The sequence below is a fragment of the Lutra lutra genome, chromosome 10 (assembly GCF_902655055.1).
Source record: "Lutra lutra chromosome 10, mLutLut1.2, whole genome shotgun sequence".
Classification (NCBI taxonomy): domain Eukaryota; kingdom Metazoa; phylum Chordata; class Mammalia; order Carnivora; family Mustelidae; genus Lutra; species Lutra lutra.
The window spans coordinates 59,698,460-59,720,765 of NC_062287.1; the positions used below are offsets into that span (position 1 = coordinate 59,698,460).

The 22,306-nt window shown below is 36.9% G+C and overlaps 2 protein-coding genes across 2 annotated transcripts; both read right to left on the minus strand.

Annotated features, from left to right (window-relative positions):
* Window positions 1-1,360: 1,360 nt before the first annotated feature.
* LOC125079614 (olfactory receptor 52M1-like) lies at window positions 1,361-2,305 on the minus strand. The gene has a single exon (XM_047693396.1). The coding sequence runs from the start codon at window positions 2,303-2,305 to the stop codon at window positions 1,361-1,363; it is 945 nt and encodes a 314-aa protein (XP_047549352.1).
* Window positions 2,306-10,264: 7,959 nt separating this feature from the next.
* LOC125080126 (olfactory receptor 52M1-like) lies at window positions 10,265-11,209 on the minus strand. The gene is given in 1 exon segment (XM_047693986.1): window positions 10,265-11,209. A coding segment is annotated over 1 exon segment (945 nt).
* Between the last annotated feature and the right edge of the window lie 11,097 nt (window positions 11,210-22,306).

Consider the following 22,306-nt stretch of genomic DNA (forward strand, 5'->3'; position numbering starts at 1 on the left):
TCTAAGGAAGAGAAATGGAGAGAAGCGGCCTGATATTTACCTCTAAAAAGCTCCTATATTGGGGCGCCTGGGTGGCTCAGTGGGTTAAAGCCTCTACCTTCGGCTCAGGTCATGATTCCAGGGTCCTGGGATCGAGCCCCGCATTGGGCTCTCTGCTCAGCGGGGAGCCTGCTTCCTCCTCTCTCTCTGCCTGCCTCTCTGCCTACTTGTGATCTCTGTCTGTCAAATAAATAAATAAAATCTTTAAAAAAAATAAAAAAATAAAAAGCTCCTATATTAAATAGAAGGAAATTAAAGAGAAAAGAAAGTACAAATAATACTTTATAAGTAATAAATCACAAATAGAGAGCATCAATTCAATGAAATTTGGCATGTATTTATTAAGTGACTCTGGGGTAACTTCCATTTTGTACAAGCCAAGAAGTGAAGAGTCATATTTTCTAAAGAGAAAATACTCAGATTTTTTTCAGTAAAATATTTACATCTTTTTAAATGATTTTGTCTTTAATTATCACCAGTAGCATAATCACAATATTTTTTAATTCGGTTATTTTACCGATGGACGTCCTCCTTTAGCAAGGACATGTAATATCTGAAGACGGGCAAAGCTGAATCTAACTCAGTGGCTTGTGCCTAAGCTCTGGGCAAATTCCCAAGTATGTAGCATCAAGCATAAAGTTGTTTCTATTTTCAGGACACTGTGATGAAGGCAGAGATTATTTTTAAAGAGACCCAAAATTAGTTCAAGTAACAAAACAATAGCAGGCACAAGTCATTCTTGGTGGAGACACAGTATTCTATGAGCAATACAATGCCTAAACTTCTGTGGGCTTCATTATTACAATATTGAACTTTTCCACATTTCTGTTTGACAACTGTCCTGTGTGTCCATTCTTGTGAATAAAACACAATTATTTATTATATTAAAAGGACATCAATCCTATTACATTGCCTCTTCTGTAGAATATTGATAGCACTCATTAATTTTTCAATTGCTGATGCCTCCTGTGGAATTTTCTGAGGTTCCCATGGGTTTCTTCACATTTTCAATCACTCCCTATTTTAAAATAAACTACTAGTCTCAGTTACAACACAGAAGATCAGTAGCAGCAAGAAGCAGAAGGGGATCTCTTTCCAAATCAACAAGTTTTGAATAAGCTCCCTAATATCCAGGTGTGCACAAAATATCTCATGTCCTCTAGTTTCATTACAGTGAGGGAATTTCTATTATGTGTGGTCAGTCTTTCCCACTAAAATGTTTCAGGGAGGTAATTTTTCATGCCTGTTAAAAAAATGGAATCGATTATTTCCATAATTTCCTTCTATTATGATAGTATCTTTGCAAACAAGTTCAGGATAGTCAAGTAACTTTTACCTTTAGAGAACTAAGAACAAGGTCTCGAATTTTTTTGGTCCTAATACCATAAACAATGGGGTTAAGGAAAGGTGGCACCAGAAGGTACATATTGGCAATAAATATATGAATTTGGGGAGCCACATTGTGGCCAAAGCGGTGAGTGAGGAAGGTAAAAACAGCTGTGGAGTAGAAAACAAGGATGACACAGACATGGGAGCCACAGGTACCTAGAGCTTTAAAACTTGCTTCCCATGATGGAAGGCGAAAGACCACACGGAGGATTAGGACATAAGAGACAGCAATGAAAAAGCCGTCACAGGAACCAATGACAGAGGCCACACTGAGGCTGTAACGTTTGGTAACTCCTGTGTCCACACACGCCAGCTTCACCACAGCCATGAACTCACAGTAGGTGTGGGCAATGATTCGAGTCCTGCAGTACGGCAGCTGCCTGAGCAGGATGGGATGTGGAGAAAAGAAGACCACTCCCCGGAGTACCACAGAAGCTCCCATTCTGGCAATGCGAGAATGGGTGAGAATTGTGGTATGGCGCAGTGGGTCACAAATGGCCACGTAACGGTCAAAGGCCATGGCCAGGAAAAAGCCTGATTCCATAGCAGTAAAACTGTGAATGAAGAACATTTGGGTCAGGCAGGCATCAAAGGCAATGTCATGGGCTCCGAGCCAGAAGAGACAGAGCATTCGCGGCAGGGTGGATGTGGAGAGGACCAGGTCGGTGATGGAGAGCATGCAGAGAAAGAGGAACATAGGCTCATGGAGGCTTCGCTCTGCCCTCACCACAGCCAGGATGGTCACATTCCCCACCACAGCCACCACATACATGGAGCAGAAGGGAATCCCAATCCAGACATGCAGGTGCTCTAGTCCTGGGATGCCCATCAGCAGGAAGGTTTCTGGAGATTTTTGAGATTTATTGGCTGGTCCCATCGTACTGCTGCTCTCTGTCTTTTCTGGAAGGAAGCCTCCTTTTTAGGGCAAAAGTTTTCTGGCAAGATCATCACAAGCAAATCTGGCAACAAATGAGAAAACAAATCTAAAATACCCTAAAACATCACATTAGAAAACATCAAGGTTGTAGTTTAGAGTGAAAAAAAACTTAGTGACACTAGACAAAGCTACATAACCCAACACAAAGCACTTATTCTCAGTCAAGTCATGAATTTTACAAATTTGTTCCAACTAAAAACAAAACAAAACAAAACAAAAAAACAGAAAAAACCCAACTTGGTAACATCCGTGTACAAGAAAATTCAATACCACTTTCTGAATTCACCATCTGACCCACTCTTTATTTTTCTTCTTTTTAAAATTTAATTTTATTTTGTCAGGGTTCCAAGATTCATTGTTTATGCTCCATGCCCAGTACTCCATGCAATACATGCCCTCCTTAATAACCAACATAAGGCTCACTTAAACCCCACCCCCTCCCCTCCAAAACCCTCAAGTTTGTTTCTCAGTCCCTGGTCTCTCATGGTTTCTCTGCCCCTCCAATTTCCCTCTTTAATACCCATCACTGGGATAACCCATCCCTCCAACCCCCCTTCCCTCTACAACCCTCAGTTTGTTCCCCAAAGTCCATAGTCTCTTAGGTTCATCTCCCCCTCTGATCTCCCCCTTCATTTTTCCCTTCCTTTTCCTAATGTCCTCCATACTATTCCTTATGCTACACAAATAAATGAAACCATATGATAACTGAATTTCTCTACTTGACTTATTTCACTTAGCATAATTTCCTCCATTTCTGTCCATGTTGATGCAAAAGTTGGATATTCATCCTTTCATATAGCTGAGTAATATTCCTTTATATGTATGGACCACATCTTCTTTATCCATTCATCTGCTGAAGGACGTCTTTCCTCTTTCCACAGTTTGGCTATTATGGACATTGCTGCTGTGAACATTGGGGGACATGTGCCCCTTCTTTTCACTACATATGTATCTTTGGGATAAATACCCCGTAATGCAATTGCTGGATCATATTATAGCTCTATTTTTAACTTTTTGAGGAACTTCCACACTGTTTTCCAAAGTGGCTGTACCACCTCAAATCACCACCAACAGTGTAAAAGAGGGTTCCTCTTTCTCCCAACACTTTTTAAACTAACAAATTCATTGAGAGAAGACCTAGCTATCAGTATTCACATATGCCTAAAAAAGGCAAACAAGCAGATATTTTACATGTGACATTTTCTCTTGTATTGTCATAAATTATGGTATCCTATATGCAGAGATGCAAGTACAAAGGGACACTTCAATTTTTTTAATACAACATTAAGCTTCATTCAAGCACACTGCATTAATGCTCACATAAGTGTATTCAAACATGCATGGATATATTTAAATAAGCTTATATTTTAAAGCACAAACAAAACACTGTCATACCTATTAAAATACACTCACCATTTTTTTTTTTTAGAATTATTAGGCTGGAAATCAAAATCTGAATGTGGAGATGGTATACAGAGATGTCAACTCTCTTATTTATATTTTTAAAGAATTTTATTTGTTTGAAAGAGAGAGAGAATAGCAGGGGAGCAGTGGAGGGAGAGGGAGAAGCAGACTCCCTGCTGAGCAGGAATCCTTACATGGGGCTTGATCCCAGGACCCTGGGACCATGACCTGAGCTGAAGGCAGATGCTTAACTGACTGAGCCATTAAGGCACCCCTCAACTCTCTTCTTTTAGAAAACCCATTAGGAGGAATGTTTACATCCCACAAAGTTCTACTATGGAAGTCTTTCTTTACTTTGTACTCTCTTATCTGTGCAGATTAATTAGTATGAAGATTAACTACATCAAATATTACAACAGTTAATGTGACTAAGGGAGGTAGAGGTTGGGAGTATTTTGAAAATAAAGGATATATAGAGAAAAGACTGGCTACAGCTTGTTTTTTGATCCCCCTTAATAAACAGACACTTTTTTTTAACCTTACTCCAAAATATTCTTCCTCCCACAAAAATTGCCCTAACTAATGCTGAATGGGAGGAAACTGGCTGTTCTTTGCTCACAGCTGTCTCTGATCTCAAAGCCTGTCCTGGTCAAGCAGCTTTAATGCTATTTTAATCCTAATTTGGAGTATCTATGACCTTATGCTCCCTCTACTTCAGAACTAATCAAGAGTATATTTATATCAGTTGTGGAACAAAAGTTCATTCCAGTATATTACATGTCTGTGATCTTTATTCTTAACTTTACTAAGTGTATTTGAAGAGGCGAACATTACTTTTTTGAGGATCTGATAATTCTATAAATGCAAATGTTTGAATGTAGCCCTTTCCTCTCTTTCTCTGTCCTGTGTCTCTATCTTAACTCACCCAAATTAAAAGCTGAGAGTCATCCAAAGTCAGCTTCTATAGGGAGGAGATGCTAAGACGTGTGCTCAGTGAACGGGAGCTGGAATTACATCCAACTGTAAATCCCACTGGATTTATGGGTGTCAACTATAGAGAAACCAGTGGTCCTCTGGGATACTGGGCCTCTTCCCAAACTATAAGACCTAAATTACTCTTAGGTTTAGCAATTATTATTTATTATCCCTTAAGATAATAAATAAGGACATTATTATTTCCCAAAGGTCTCTTGAGGGCTAGTTAGCCCACTTCCAGTTTCCACATGTTGACAACCTCGAGTCAGAACATACCTCAAGCCTTCCCTTTTATTCCCTATAAAACTTTCCCACTCTCTGGTGGCCTTTGAATCTCAGCAAAAGGGAAACAATGATAGCCAATACTATTGCTACAGCAAGTTCTAAATAAAATATATCTGCTTGTTCCCACTTGTTTATTTCCACAACTCTATGAATGTTTTAATATTTTTGAAGTAATTATTAGTTGCATGTAAGTTTTGAAAATTTTGGTTGCTTGAAATTTCTTTCATTATCAAATGGCCATTGTTATCTCAACCCAACACTATTTTGTTTATTACTAATGAAAATATGCAACCATTGTTTTGGGATATAGAAAGATTCATACAGTAATTTCATGTCTTGTGTACAGTGAGACACTACACTATATGATTCTGGAATAACTGTGAAGTGTACCTATCAGGTTGTTAGTGAACTATGTTGACTGGTTATCAATTGGTGTATCAAATAGTAATGAGAATGTCATCTCTAAGGCAAACAATACTTCACTCAGAAAATATGACTGCAATTTAAAAAGTTCCAACATTTTGCTTCTGAAAGACTGATGTGAATAAGAATTAAAAGCTCTTGTTTAGCACAAGAATGCTACAATATTAATATTTTTTTACTAATTTTCACTAAAAATATGGAAATGCACTTACAGTGAGTATCAAGGATGTTTTTCATTAGAACAAAATGTAGGTTCCAAAAAGACAAATACTGAATATCTAACTTACATGTGGAATCTAAAAAAAAGAAAAAAAACAAAAAAAGGTTTCATAGAAACAAAACAGAATAAATAGAACACTGGATTTCAGAAATAACAGGCAGGGGGAAACAGGTGCTATAGTTCAAAGGGTTCAGATTTTCAGATAAGAAAAATAGGTTCTGGGAATCTAATGTACATCTTGGTGAGTATAGTTAATAATACGGTTAATAATATATAATAATAATAATACTGTACTGTGGACTGAAAGTTACTGAGAGTAGATCTTAAGACCTACTCAAGAACACTTACACACACACACACACACACGCGTGTTAATTACGTGAGGTGCTGGATGCGTTAGTTATCTTGATTTTACTAATCATTGCACATTTTATGTGTATGTAAACCAAAGCATCGTTACACACTTTAAATATATACAATTTTATTTGTCAATGACTTCTCAGTAAAGTTAAAAAAATAAAATGGAAGCAGAGAATGGTGGTTGTCAAGGAGTGAGGGAAAAGAAAAATGGAGAGATGTTGGATAAGGGGTACAAAATTTCAGTTATGCAAAATGTATACATCCTGACATCTAATATATAGCATGATAACTATGGATAACAATACTGTACTGTACATTTGAAATCTGCTAAAAGGATAGATCCTAAGTATCCTCACCACATACAAAAGAAAGGTAAATATGTAAAGTAATGGGTATGTTCATTAGCTTGATTGTAGCAATTATTTCACAATAAAGATGTACATCAAGTCACTAAGATGTACATTTTGAAGACATAAAATAAAAAGTGTGTATTATTTTAAAACATGGCCATGAATAATAAAAATATATATTATGAAACATTAAAAGTGAGATTTTTTAAATGTCAGATTTCACATATGGGGCCTATTGACATTTGTGACCAATGAAATGTCTTGGAACTTATGCTTCCAAAATAATTTTGGATAAATTTGAGCAAGTGCCAATCAAGATCTGTACTGTTATGATCTGAAAAATAACATATTCTTGTCTTTAAAAATTTTGCATAGAATTAGTTTTCCCCATTCATATACTTCAACATCTCTGTATATTTTTTGTACTACTTTTGTACAGAATATGATTATTTTTAACCTGATTTATAACCATAGTCTTTTACATTGAAAGTAATTGTTTGGATGCTTGGATTTGCTTTTGCTCTTTTTATGTTGTATTTTAAATTGACAGTTAAGTTTTCTTTTCTTTTTTGCATTTTCTAGATTTATTATTTTCATTATTCCATGTTACCCTCTATTAATTTAGTCATTATATTTTCTAATATTTATTAGTAGTCTCCATGGAAATTAAAACATACAGATGGCCAATCCTAAATTTCAATTAACATCAGAAGCAGGTAACGGTGCCTGGACGGCTCAGTGCCTTATACTTCTGACTCTTGATTTCAGCTCAGGTAATCATCTCAGGGTTATGAGATAGAGCCCCACATAAGGCTCTGTGCTGGGGGTGGAGCCTGCTTAAGATTCTTTCTCTGCCCCTTCTCCCTAAAAAAAAAGACTTTAGACGCAATTAACAAAAATTGAATTTATTTCTCTTAGTCACATATTATTAAAGTTGGAATTTCCTTAAGGGCTTCAGACTAGTTTGCATACTACAGTTGGGACAAAGATTCTTCAAATAAGACAAAGGTAATTTAGAGTCTTTTCTCAGAGATTAGGATGACTCTGAGATTCAAAGATTTTTATTTATTTATTTGTTGGAGGAGACACAGAGAGTGCTAAAGCAGGGGGACCAGCCAGCAGAGAGGGAAGGAGGCTCCTCAATGAGCAAGGAGCCATTTCAGAACCAGAGCAGAAGGCAGATGTTTAACCAATTGAGCCACCCAGGTGTCCCAAGAGAAATATCTTCCAAGTATTCAAATAAAGACTCAGAAAATACCCATTGTGGGTTTTGTTTTTGTTTTTGACCAGAATAGTATTTTGACTTTCTTTCTTTTTTTATTGCTTAATTTTTGATATAAAATATTTCATTTACTTGTGGAGCATAAGGAATAACACAGAGGACATTGCGTGAAGGAGAGAAGTGAGTTGAGGGAAATTGGAGGGGGAGACAAGTATGAGAGTCTGTGGATTCTGAGAAACAGGGTTTTGGAGGGGAGGGGGTAGGGGGTTGGGAGGGCCTGGTGGTGGGTATTAAGGAGGGCATGTATTGCATGCAGCACTGCGTGTGGTGCATAAACAATGAATCTTGGAACACTGAAAAAATAAAATTAAACTAAAAAAAAAGTATACATTTCCCCAATAGTACACTTTCAAAATAGAAAAGTGGGGGCATTTCTTGGAGGTGATGAAAATGTCTTATACTATGATTGTGAAGTGGGTTACCTTGACCATACGTTTGTTCAAGCTTACCTAACTGTCCATTTAAGGTCTGTAATTTCACTGTATTTTATTGCACCTCAAAAATACATTCATACATTACACATGCAATAGTCTAAAATGTGTTAAACATTTAACAATCATTGGTGTCTTGATGACAAAGAGAACACACAATATCTGAGAAAAAAAGAAACGATTGTAAAAGGGCACACTTGGTAATTAACCCGGGACAACAGCTGCAAATGAAGAATATTTCAGACAAATGTAGGTGATGGGCATGGAGCAAAAATTTCAGCATTTTTCAGACTGTCTATTTTCTTCATTATGCAACTGCTGCCTGAGTGAATTTACTCATAATAGACTAGATCATCATCACCACTAACATGTTCAAGATACGTGAATATTTACCTTAACCATGACCTTCTCCCTGAGGTTATATACAATTTAATATTCTACATGACTCTTAAGTCATATCCAAACTAAACTTATTAGTATAGCCCTCAAATTGCTCCAAATCTTTTTTTTTAAAGATTTTATTTATTTATTTGACAGAGAGAGATCACAAGTAGACAGAGAGGAAGGCAGAGAGAGAGAGAGAGAGAGAGAGGGAAGCAGGCTTCTTGCTGAGCAGAGAGCCCGATGTGGGACTCGATCCCAGGACCCTGAGATCATGACCTGAGCCGAAGGCAGCGGCTTAACCCACTGAGCCACCCAGGCGCCCCAAATTGCTCCAAATCTTAATTCTTTATTTCAAGGTAATCACAACAAATGTATATAGTTTTCCAAAACAGAAAAATTTGTATTCTACTTATAGTTACATTATGTACTGAGCATTGGTGAATGCAGAGATTGTCAGTCTTTGGGTTTAGCTGTGGATTTAAGTTCCTGGGATAAATAAGGAAGGAGTGAGAAAAAGTTTCACAGCAATCAGACATCCTTTTTCAGATGGCTGCCAGGAAAAGAAATGTCCCATAGTTCTTAGATAATATTTATAAAAGATGAGAAACACATAGCAGGGAAACTAGTGAAAGCTGAGGAAAATGAACAAAAAAGGAAGCTAGTAGTAGGTATTGAGGCAATAAAAAGGGGAAATATTTTACTTTGTTAATAAGAGATTTCATATTTTTTGTCTTAATATTAGGTTTGAGGTCAACTAATCAATGAGGAAGATTCAATGCACATGGTAGCCTGGTAGTCTGGTAATTTTAACTACTAACTTTTTTTTTTTTTTTTTTTTTTTTTTTTTTTTTTAAAGATTTTATTTATTTATTTCACAGAGAGAGATCACAAGTAGATGGAGAGGCAGGCAGAGAGAGAGAGAGGGAAGCAGGCTCCCTGCTGAGCAGAGAGCCCGATGCGGGACTCGATCCCAGGACCCTGAGATCATGACCTGAGCCGAAGGCAGCGGCTTAACCCACTGAGCCACCCAGGCGCCCATTTTAACTACTAACTTAAATTTGAAAGACATGAGCTACACTTTAGGAGTCAGTAGAATCGAGGCTATTGCTTTATGGAGTACCCCTTGTTTCAATCAAAATTGCTCTAGAAACCATACAAGCTCTAATACCAATGTTGTCACCTTCATGCAAATCTGTGTTAAAGGATTTAATTTTAATTTTTATATTTTTGTTTTCCTTGACTAGGTGATCATTTCTTCTTAATTACATTTAAAATCTTTCTGTATTATTAGTCTACTCATGTACCTTGAGACTTCCATTGATACTACTAGACTAGAGATGCTACATTTCTTACCTGTTTTTAAAAATCACAACCATATATATATATATGTATATACATATATATATGTCAATATTCTTTCAAACTAACTACTCTATAAAATTCAACATATAGATCTCAGAGAACACTTCCTATCCTCCCCCGCCAAGTTTCTCCATAGTTTTTTTTCTCCTTCAACATACTGTTTATTCCCGATTGTAACTCTTCCTGAAAGATACATATTCAAAATGAGATGAACAAATTCATCACCAATATTTACTAAATGAAAAAGTTAAAATAATTTGTTGAGTTAGTATTCTCAGAAATTCTAGACACCTGGTAAAGAACAGCCTTTAGGTGGCAAATCTAATTCAGCTTGTAGGAGTAAGAACAGTTAATTATTTTCTCTACATCATATCTTGTATTTCTGTATAGCTTGAGACATTTCTTTTATTGATTCAACTAAAATCAGGAGACTTTGATCCTTAGTGCTCTAAGAACATGTTCCCATATTTTCTTGGTCCTTACTCCATACACTATGGGGTTGAGGAAAGGGGGCACCAAAAGGTACATATTTGCAATAAAAATATGGATATGTGCAGGCACATTCTTCCCAAAACGGTGAGTGAAAATGGAAAAACCAGCTGTGGAATAGAACACAAGAATAACACAGACATGTGATCCACATGTGCCCAAAGCCTTAAAGCCAGCTTCTCGGGATGGCAGGCGGAATACAGAGTGGAGGATGAAGACATAGGATACAACAGTGAGAATGCCATCACACGAGCCAATGATAGAAGCCACACTGAGGCTATAGCGTGTGGTGGTTCCTGTGTCCACACACACCAGCTTCACCACAGCCATAAACTCACAGTAGGTATGGGCAATGATTCATGTTCTGCAATAGGGCAGCTGTTTGAGCAGGATGGGATGTGGAGAAAAGAAGGCTATGCCCCGAATCACCACAATAATACCCATTATGGTGATGCGAGCATGAGTGAGAATGGTGGTATGGCGCAGTGGGTCACAAATGGCCATGTAACGGTCAAAGGCCATGGCCAGGAAAAAGCCCGATTTCATGGTAGTAAAGCTATGGATGAAGAACATTTGGGTCAGGCAGGCATCAAAGGCAATGTCATGGGCTCCGAGCCAGAAGAGACAGAGCATTCGCGGCAGGGTGGATGTGGAGAGGACCAGGTCGGTGATGGAGAGCATGCAGAGAAAGAGGAACATAGGCTCATGGAGGCTTCGCTCTGCCCTCACCACAGCCAGGATGGTCACATTCCCCACCACAGCCACCACATACATGGAGCAGAAGGGAATCCCAATCCAGACATGCAGGTGCTCTAGTCCTGGGATGCCCATCAGCAGGAAAGTGACAGGAGAGGGAAGAGAAGTGTTGAGAGGAGGCATGTTGCTTTTCCCTTTGCTTTTTGTCACTATTTCTGAAGAGGAAGCAGCACAACCAGATGCTGAAAATACAGAGATTCAGTTCTAGAAGTCCCTTATGTTAAAAACAATTCAAATAATAAAGTGTATTTACTAGGACCAGAGTAATCAAATTTGTAACATCATATAAAATACTGCATTTGAAAATACAAAAAGATAACTCGTGTATCATTTCATATTATCACAGGGGCATATAAGTCCCCTTAACCATTCATTTCCATAAAAAGATTCCTTGTCTATTCAATTGTACTTAATTCAACAACAGTTCAGTAGTTATGAATTAACTAACTGAGTATGGGAATTAACTGAGTATGGGAAGTATGGGACATTAAGTTTAATGTCATGTTACTGTGTGACAAAACCATCCTCCAGGCACTGGTAGCAAAGAAATGCACAGATCAGATCCTTTTGTGGAGGTTACACTCCATGAGGAAAATATCAGAATATGATAACTGATGAGTGGTATATGTGGGTAAGAGAATGCCATATTGAAGTTGATGTCTGAATGGTTGAGCTCAAGCCTTCAGATCCTGAGTATTATTACACACTCTGGGAATGAAGACAGCAAGAAAAACTGCTGTGAAACAGGAACAAACAGAAACAGACAAAAATGCCCATGTTTGGGGAACTAAGTCAAAGGAGAAAGTGGGGGGGGGGGCACAAATTCTCTATGTGAGTAGCTTCCTTATGTCTTCCCTTTTCCTCTTCCTGTTTAAAAAACAAAACAAAACACAAACATTAAGTGCATAAACAAGTGTCTTGAGAATATTCTAAAATTCTCTGCCTCATTTTCTTCTTTCAGAGCTTTCTGCAAAAGATCTAATTTTGCCTCAATTATATGTTTTGGATAACCTGACTTGGTATATTTTCGTTTATCACTCTCTGTCATTCTCTTTATCATTTATTACATAGTATTATGTTTATTTTTCCTTTCTCCTCCTTTCTATTGTTAATATCTGTCTGAAAATTATATCTCTCACATTTTCATTATTTTATAAGTGTCAAATCTAGTGTCAAATATGGCAGGGCAGTTAATATTTAACTACTGATAAGTTGAAGAGTCCAAGAAAGAGTATTCTTCAGCTTCTCCAAGGTGAATAATGCAGTATATTACTCCTCAGAATGCAGAAATACTTTCCAAAGCTATTTTGGGTTTTAACTTCTATGGGTTCCTTCCACAACAGTGATAAACAGAAACTATATTGGAGGATGCCAGAATTTGAAATTTTACTCTTTAATTTCTCAGTACTTATCTCTGGTGAATATAAATGAGCAAGTGGAAACCTTGTGAAACTTAGAGTTATTGAAGGGATTCTTGTTTTATGCAGAAGATTGTGCAACCCACACTCTATATGATGTAGAGAGTAGAAATAAATGATCTCTTATCTCTTGATTTAAGAGGAAGACAGTTATAATCCAGGCAATCAAGCTTTCAGAGTTAGTTATTAAATTTAAACAACCAAAAACTTGTAGGATGGCATGTGGTAAGAGTGCGACATCACTTGGAATATTTCTAAATGGTAACATGATGTGTACTTGCTTCTTAAATGAGAATAATGTATTCCATGTCTTCCAGATCTCATTTGTCACACTTCATACGTGACTAACATGGAACGTAGTATATTATGATGTCATTTTTTTCATATTTTTTCTATTATGTACCCTTTAAATAGAGACATTATCTGTTCTCCTGAAAAATGTATCGATAAGGATCACACACACACACCACGAACAACGTATTTCTTAAACTTAATGTCACTTACTACCTTCCCATACTCAGTGCTTCAGACTTATATCTGTTCACTGTAGAGATGGACCCTTCTTGTGTTCCCTCATTTATTTATCCAGAAAACTGCATTCTGATACATGCAGAGCAGTCATTTACTGGATTGGTAAATTGGTCTAATGATGTCCAAAATATCAATTAAGCATAATAAAGCATAGTCCTTTATACTTCTCACAGTTCCAGGGGAGAAATGAGCCTCCCAATGGCAGAGAAGCCATGAGGATATCCCCAGATAAAGGGATGAGTGTGGAGGCAGGCGTTGCGAGAGTTAAAGAGGAGAAAGGCTCTTAGATTGCCACAAATTATTTGTTTGTAAAGAAACTCTCCTTTACTCGTTTTCTGTCCTCCCTCATCTCCCACTGAGGCACAGACACTAAGTAGTACTGCTGTCAGCTCTTGAAGAATAATCTGTTTCTTATATGCCTCAAACAAGTCCTCATAAGTACAATATGCACTCATAAAAAACATGCATGGTTATCCCTTCATATGCTTACCAGAACCATGAAAACACATTCATACTCTCCAGATATCACTAACTGAAGGATTGTTTTCTAGGCTTGTACATTTACTAATCCTGGGCTTTCCTCTAGCGAAAAATTCTTGAACAGTGGTGATATAGATTTTTTTTAAGATATGGATTTTTGAATGATTTATGTGATAGACTATGAGGAAGTGATTTATTAGGCAGTGGATTATCATGAGTGCGTATGAATGCTATAGAAATGATAACAATAGACTAAGTTTTGTCACTCAGGGTAAGTTTCATTTAGAGTGGAATCTAAACAACATATGACATCTGGTCTTGGAAATGTATACGTATATACGAGGTAGATAAATAGAGATGAATATATGTATATATCCAAGGAAAAAAGCACAAAGTTCCATTAAGAATGGCAATCATGACATATTGAATTTAAATATTCTGTATTCTGGTCTCAAAGAGTTATAAAATAGCTAAGATTCTATGGATTAAAAAATATATACATACATACATACATATACATATTATATAACTTACAGGGAATTTTATAACTCCGTGTTTAGACCACTGGCTTTGACCTATTAGGTGTTCTATAATACATGTGGGATACCTGAAAACAGTACAGAATATTGGAAAAGAAAAAAAACTGCACAGAAGGATACATACATTGGTTTCAAAAAATACTTTTTTTCCCCAGAAGCACACATGATATGATCACTATGATAACATCTTCTTCAAAATACCAACCTGTACATGAGTCCAGATACCACAAGGTAGCCTTATTTTTGCTACCCATATTGTATTCCTTCAAGTTCATGGAATATAAAAAGAATTTCAAAAGAAAAGATAATCCTTACTTATATGATATCCTTAAAAAATATCTTTGCCTCCTAAAATCTGGCCCTTTTATAATTTCTTCCATTGAGAATAAAAAATGTTTATTTCCTCTGCTTAAAGATTTATTACTCCTCCATTGAATCTATGATTCAGAAAATAAAAGGGTGGTGTTTGGAAGAGATCTCATGTCCTAAAAAATTTTACAGAAATCACCTGGGCTAGCCCCTTTTCTCCACCCTTCTCTACTTTGATAACGATACTGATTAGCTCATACAGGATACTGAATCAGAGCCAATAAGCAACCCAAAGAGGTAGCTTCTATATGTAGCAGCTTCACCACGATATTCTCAGAGGATAAGCAAGAATGACATTTGACACAAATGGGTCCCTATAGAATCATTGCCAGAAGGGAGAATGGTTTGTATCCTTGGTAGTGATTAATAGTCTACATTATCAGTCCTAGTAATTCCCCTGTGCATATCCTCAGGTTTTAGCTCCAAATGTAGCCATCCCTCAGCAATATGATACCATTTAGTTTGTCAACCACTTAACAGGATCTGATATCCTGAAGGGAACTGAAAAGGCCAACAAAATATTCTTTATTCCTTTGATTAACTCAATTTAATTTCAATCGGAAACAAGTGACAGTTGTCGTTTAATTTCCTTTGGATGTATGACCAAAGGTGGGACTGCTGGATCCTATTGTCGTTTGGTTTTGTGTTTTTCATTTTGGAGGACTCCATACTGGTTTCCATCATGGTTATACTAACTCACCCTCCCACCAACAGCATATAAGAAGTTTCTCTATTCTCCACAGCCTCCCCAACACTTACCTCTTGTCTTTTTTGATACCAGTCATCCTAAGGGTGTGAGGTGATATTTCACTGAGTGTGTGTGTGTGTGTGTGTGTGTGTGTGTGTGTGTGTGTTAAGATTTTATTTATTTACTTGAGAGAGAGAAAGAGAGAGAGAGAGAACAAGTGGAGCAGGAAGGGGCCTGAGGCAGAGGGAGAAGCAGGCTCCCTGCAGAGCAAAGAGCCCAATGCAATCAATCCCAGGGCCCTAGATCTTTATCTGAGTTTAAGGGACTGAGCCACCCAGATGCCTCCTCATTGTGGTTTTGATTTACATTTTCCTGAGGATGTGTGGAGTTGAGCACCTTTCATATACATGTCAAACCTCTGCATGCCTCCTTTTGAGAAATGTCTCTTCAGATCCTTTGTCCATCTTGTGATGGGGATATTTGGGTTTTTTGTTTTGTTCTGTTTTGTTTTTGTTTTTGGTATTGACTAGTATGAATTCCTCAAGTATTTTGGATATTAACCCCTAATGAACTATCTGGCTTGCAAAAACTTTCTCTCCTTTTCCTCGGATTGCTTTTTCACTTTCCTGAGTGTTTTGATTTTTGTTTTGTTTTGTTTTGTTTGTCATGAAGAAGCTTTTTAGTTTGATGCAAAATGCAGTCTACTTTTTTTTGGTCACCTCTGCTATGTATGATGTCATATCTAAAAAAAATCATTGTGGAGGCCAATGGCAAGAAGCTTTTTCCCTATGTTTTACTAAAGGACTTTCAAGTTTTCGGATCTTGCTTTTGAGTCTTTAATCCATTTATCTTCATCTTTGTGAAAGGTGTGACGTAAGGATTAAATTTCATTTTTCTGTATGTGGATACCCAGCTTTCCCAACACCTTTTATTGGAGAGACTATTGTTTTCCCTTTGTTTTGCACCCTTGTAGAAGACTAGTTGATTAGAGATGTATGGATTTATTTCTGGGTTGTAGATTCATGGATCTATTTTTCTGCTTCCATGCTAGTACCATATTGTTTTGATTACTACAGCTTTGTAATATATTTTAAAAGCCAGAAAGTGTCATGCCTTCTGCTTTGTTCTTCTTGATCAAGACTGCTTTCACTTTTAGGAAACTTTTATGATTCCATATGAGTTTAAGTGTTTTTTTTTTTTTCTTCTATTTCTGTAATAGATTGATTCTCAAATAATTGAGATTTTGATAAGGATCACATTCAATCTGTAGATCACTTTGGATAGTACAGAAGTTTTAACAATATTAATTCCTCCACTCACTGAATATGACTTTCTTCCAATTTTCTGTATCATTTTTAATTTCCTTTATCAATGTTTTATAATTTTCAGTGTATAAATCTTTTGTCTCTTTGGTCAAGTTTATTCCTGTGTATTTTATTCTTTCTGTTGTTATTTTGAATGGGATTATTTTCTTAGTTTCTTTTTCAGATAAATCATTATTTGTATACCAAAACACAACTATCTTGTGTATATTGATTTTGTGTGGTGCAATTTATTAGTTCTAACAGTTACCATTAATAAATTGGAAAACTTAAAAATATTCACTAGTACCAAGAGTAGCGATGGATTCTGGGGTTTATTCTTGTCATGTTCATCTTCAGTTGACTCTCTATGAGAGGTCGCTAAACTCATTTATTTGCATTATACTAGAAAGCTCCAACCCACACTGCCCCATATTATTGTTGCTAATTTCCTTTAATGCTAATTTTTTTAGATCCTCTAAAAACAGAGATGAATGATTAATATTACACTATATACTGAAGTTGAAATATTCAGATATAATGTACATACATATGTTTATGTATATGCATACATACATGCATATATCCACTCAGTATTTAATTCAATATACATGCTTCCTGATCTGAAAACAAAGGTTTTGTAACTAATTTTGGAATAAGTCATTTTCCAACTATGTAGAGAAAAGAAATATACTTATAGGAGCCTTAAGTGTCTGGTCCACAACTAAGAGCCCAGTATCCCAGGTAGGATGCTTCAGTAAAAGATCTTGTCTGAACTATGGGTTTAACAACATAGACTAAGTCTTTTTTTTTTTTTTTTTGTGGAAAAAACTATATATATATATTTTTTAATTTTATTTTTTTATAAACATATATTTTTATCCCCAGGGGTACAGGTCTGCGAATCGCCAGGTTTACACACTTCACAGCACTCACCATAGCACATACCCTCCCCAATATCCATAACCCCACCCCCTCTCTCCCAACCCCCCTCCCCCCAGCAACCCTCAGTTTGTTTTGTGAGATTAAGAGTCACTTAGGTTTGTCTCCCTCCCAATCCCATCTTGTTTCATTTACTCTTCTCCTTCCCCCTTAACCCCCCATGTTGCATCTCCTCTCCCTCATATCAGGGAGATCATATGATAGTTGTCTTTCTCCAATTGACTTATTTCGCTAAGCATGATACCCTCTAGGTCCATCCACATCGTCACAAATGGCAAGATTTCATTTCTTTTGATGGCTGCATAGTATTCCATTGTGTATATATACCACATCTTCTTTATCCATTCGTCTGTTGATGGACATCTAGGTTCTTTCCATAGTTTGGCTATTGTAGACATTGCTGCTATAAACATTCGGGTGCACGTGACCCTTCGGATCACTACATTTGTATCTTTAGGGTAAATACCCAGCACTGCAATTGCTGGGTCATAGGGTAGTCTATTTTCAACATTTTGAGGAACCTCCATGCTGTCTTCCAGAGTGGTTGCACCAGCTTGCATTCCCACCAACAATGTAGGAGGGTTCCCCTTTCTCCGCATCCTTGCCAGCATCTGTCATTTCCTGACTTGTTAATTTTAGCCATTCTGACTGGTGTGAGGTGATATCTCATTGTGGTTTTGATTTGTATTTCCCTGATGCCAAGTGATATGGAGCTCTTTTTCATGTGTCTGTTGGCCATCTGGATGTCTTCTTTGCAGAAATGTCTGTTCATGTCCTCTGCCCATTTCTTGATTGGATTATTTGTTCTTTGGGTGTCGAGTTTGCTAAGTTCTTTATAGATTTTGGACACTAGCCCTTTATCTGATATGTCATATCTGATATGTCACATCTGATATGTCATATGTCATATCTGATATATCTTCTCCCATTCTGTCAGTTGTCTTTTGGTTTTGTTAACTGTTTCCTTTGCTGTGCAAAAGCTTTTCATCTTGATAAAATCCCAATAGTTCATTTTTGCCCTTGCTTCCCTTGCCTTTGGTAATGTTCCTAGGAAGATGTTGCTGCGGCTGAGGTCGAAGAGGTTGCTGCCTGTGTTCTCCTCAAGGATTTTGATGGATTCCTTTCTCACATTGAGATCCTTCATCCATTTTGAGTCTATTTTCGTGTGTGGTGTAAGGAATTGATCCAATTTCATTTTTCTGCATGTGGCTGTCCAATTTTCCCAACACCATTTATTGAAGAGACTGTCTTTTTTCCATTGGACATTCTTTCCTGCTTTGTCGAAGATGAGTTGACCATAGAGTTGAGGGTCTACAACATAGACTAAGTCTTATAACAACATGCAACACTTACATATACTCACAGAGCATGGTTGAGCATGGTGGCTCCTTCCTCATGACAGTTCCCTGCACCAGGTAAAGAAGATTTCTATTAAACTACCACCAGTGAAGGTACAGAAAATAGTTATGGACAAACAATGTATACAGTCATCTAGTGACTCAGAATATTGAAGAGCATTGCATGCACTATATAGGAGAGATAAGCAGTAAGAAGGCAAATTACCCACAGAGACATGAAGAAATAAAAGGAGGATTCTACTGTAGCCTATCAATCCAATTTGCTGATCCAAGAAAATGTTAAATTGTTTCTTGCTTAAATGATGTCAAACACTTTTAAATTTTTTTTTAAGATTTTATTTATTTATTTGACAGAGAGAGATCACAAGTAGACGGAGAGGCAGGCAGAGAGAGAGAGAGGGAAGCAGGCTCCCTGCTGAGCAGAGAGCCCGATGCGGGACTCGATCCCAGGACCCTGAGATCATGACCTGAGCCGAAGGCAGCGGCTTAACCCACTGAGCCACCCAGGCGCCCCCACTTTTAAATTTTTAATTTAATTTTATTTTTTCAGTGTGCCAAGATTCATTGCTTATGCACCACACCCAATGTTCCATGCAATACTTGCCTTCCTTAATACCCACCACCAGGCTCACTCTTCCCCCACCCCCTCCCCTCTAATACCCTCAGTTTGTTTCTCAGAGTCCACAGTCTGTCATAGTTCATCTCCCCCTCCAATTTCCCCCAAATCACTTCTCCTCTCCTTCTTCCAGTGTCCTCCGTATTATTCCTTATGCTCCACAAGTAAACACTTTTAACTCTTAACTTTCAATTTCTTTCTAAAATATTTCCTCTGCAAATCAAAACATATTTAAAAATTTTACTGTTCAAAACATGACATGGATTACTGTAGAAGATACATTTAGGCAAGCAGATTTGTGTATAGATGTGTATATGTATATATTCACATATGAATGTACTTGCGTGTACATATATTTTACATATGTATACTTGTGAATAACACATACAAACTTGCCTCTTCATTTTCCACAATATCATGTTCTAGATTGTAATAATATCTAAATGTATGCAGATACCTACAACCTTTGTTTCAAGACTCTTTCTTTGCCAAATCCATCTCTCTGCTTGACACTCTTTTTATGTTTTTCACTCTATTAGTTTTAATTCATAATATAACACTCAAATGAAATGTAAGAACAGGTTAAAGTAATTTGTGGTAATAAAAAACAAGAAATAGTTACTTGGAGTTGAGAGGGACTTACTTGGACAATGACTAGAATGTGGCATGAAGGAAATCTCTGAGGTACTGAAACTTTTGTCTTTTTTTTTCTTTCTTAAAATTTACATTGAATTAACTAACATATAATACATCATTAGTGTTTGGTAGCGTTCAATGATTCATTAGTTGCATACAACACCCAGTGCTCTGTATTTTACATTGGGTGATGGTTACACAGGAGCGTACACATGTTAAATTTCACTAAAATGAATAAAATAAACTTATTATCTCTTGAATGGCATTTGGGTTTTCAGGGCTAGTCTTTAAATTATTATACAAGTCTTGTGGACTTTTCTGTTTGCTTCTTTTTAGTATATAGTAAGTAGTAGAACTGTTGGATTATGAAGGGAGATATATATTTCTTTGCAAGAAAAATTCAAATAGAAAGAAAGAAGATGGGGCACCTGGGTGGCTCAGTCATTAAGCATCTGCCTTAGGTTTGGTCATGATCCCTGGGTCCTGGGATCGAGTCCCACATATGGCTCCCTGCTCAGCAGGAAGCTTGCTTCTCCCTCTCCCACTCCCGCTGCTTGTGTTCCTTCTCTCCATGTCTCTCTCTGTGTGTTAAATAAATAAATAAAATCTTTAAAAAAAGAAAGAAAGAAAGAAAGAAGATTAAACCATATTAATATAGGACCTGAACAGAAAAAAAAAAAGGACATTAGCTATATTTCAATAATTAAGCTATAAAATGTAATGAGAAAAATCTCTAAAATATTTCTTGGCTAAAAGTGATTGTACTCTTTTGATGAAAACTTCACATTAATGTAAGCATATTAAAGAAAGGAGGGAGGGGGAAAATACTCCAAAGAGAACAGACAACTGATGGAGATCTTTTGAGAAAACTGTGTGAAATAAGCATAAAAAGAGAGGGAGAGAAAAGAAGAAAAAGAAAAAGAGAAAGAAAAAAAAGGAACAAGAATTGAAAGATGAGAGATATGACAAAGAATAAAATGGGAAATAAAGTGTAGAGAAAAGAAGGTGAGATAGGTGGTGAGCAGAAAAGAAAGATGTCAGTCCTTAGCATAAATTCCTGAGGAAGCTGAGAATAAGAAAGAACATGAAAAATCAAAGAAAGATGACCCCCCAAAAAATGGCACATATAAACATTTTCTTCTCTTCACAGACCAAACTGATTTTGTAGGTGAACTGAAGCTGGACTAATAATTCTGAGACTGGACGAATACTGACAACTTAAAGCCAAAAATTAAATACACAAGTGAATAAAGAAGATGGTATCACATGAAGATACAGAGTATCAGACTATTGAACCTCAGTTAGAAGAAAAATATCTAAGTGGAAATCCCTGCATTTTGGCTGCTATCATCCAAAAGCCAGCAACCTACAGGCTTGCTAGACAAAGACAGTTTGCCACCATCATATTGCCATCAGTTAACTAATGATTTTCTATGTCAAATGACTAAACTAAAACTCTGGATCAGAACACAGCCAACCTGTAAAATATGTTCCACATTCAGAAAGGAATAACCTGTTACTAACAATAACCTACAAAACTTGCCATCGGGGGGTTTTAAATACATCACTGTGACACAGTAAAAATGTTGTTATTGGAGATACTGCCATTATCTTTCAAAAAAGAGAAGACAGAATTTTTAAATATCTCAATGACCATGGGAAGCTTGAAGAATGTGGTCCTTGAGGAAAAAAAAAAAAAAAACTTAAAGTTCATTTGAAGTTGAAAATTACTATAAAATACTAGGCAAGAATAACATTCTTTGTAGGAGGATCAGGAAGAAAAGGAGGAGGTGAAGGAGAAATAAGAGTAATAGTGTAGTAGTAGTGGGAAAAGGAGAAGCAGGTGGAGTCAGATAACTATAGTTATTTATTAGTGCAATAAAAATTACTATACTACCTCATCTCCATGTAACAGGATGGAAAACATACTTATACTTTACTTCTATGTCTTGAGAAATCTCCATTTCTCACATTCTGGTGTACTCACTATTCATGAGCTTTTGCTCAAATTTCTCTAAACCTAACCCAAGATCAGAGAGTTCCCAATTCTCATTCCAGGCAGACCCTTTCCTTCTAGAATTGAGAGAACTTTCTAACCTGATGTTACAAGGCCAGGCCAACTTACTCCTGGGAAGGAAACCTGGGGGTCAGAAGGATAATGACACACTGGGGAATCAGAAAGGTAATGAAGCTCTGGGATCAGCCCAGGCACTCAGGAAGGCCTAGAAAGCTTTCCTTTAATATCAACCTCTGCTGGAAATCTTGGTGGAAACAGATACAACTAGCCTATTCATATGCCAAATCAGCCCTCAGCTCTATCCAGGTAAAGTTCTGCCCCTACA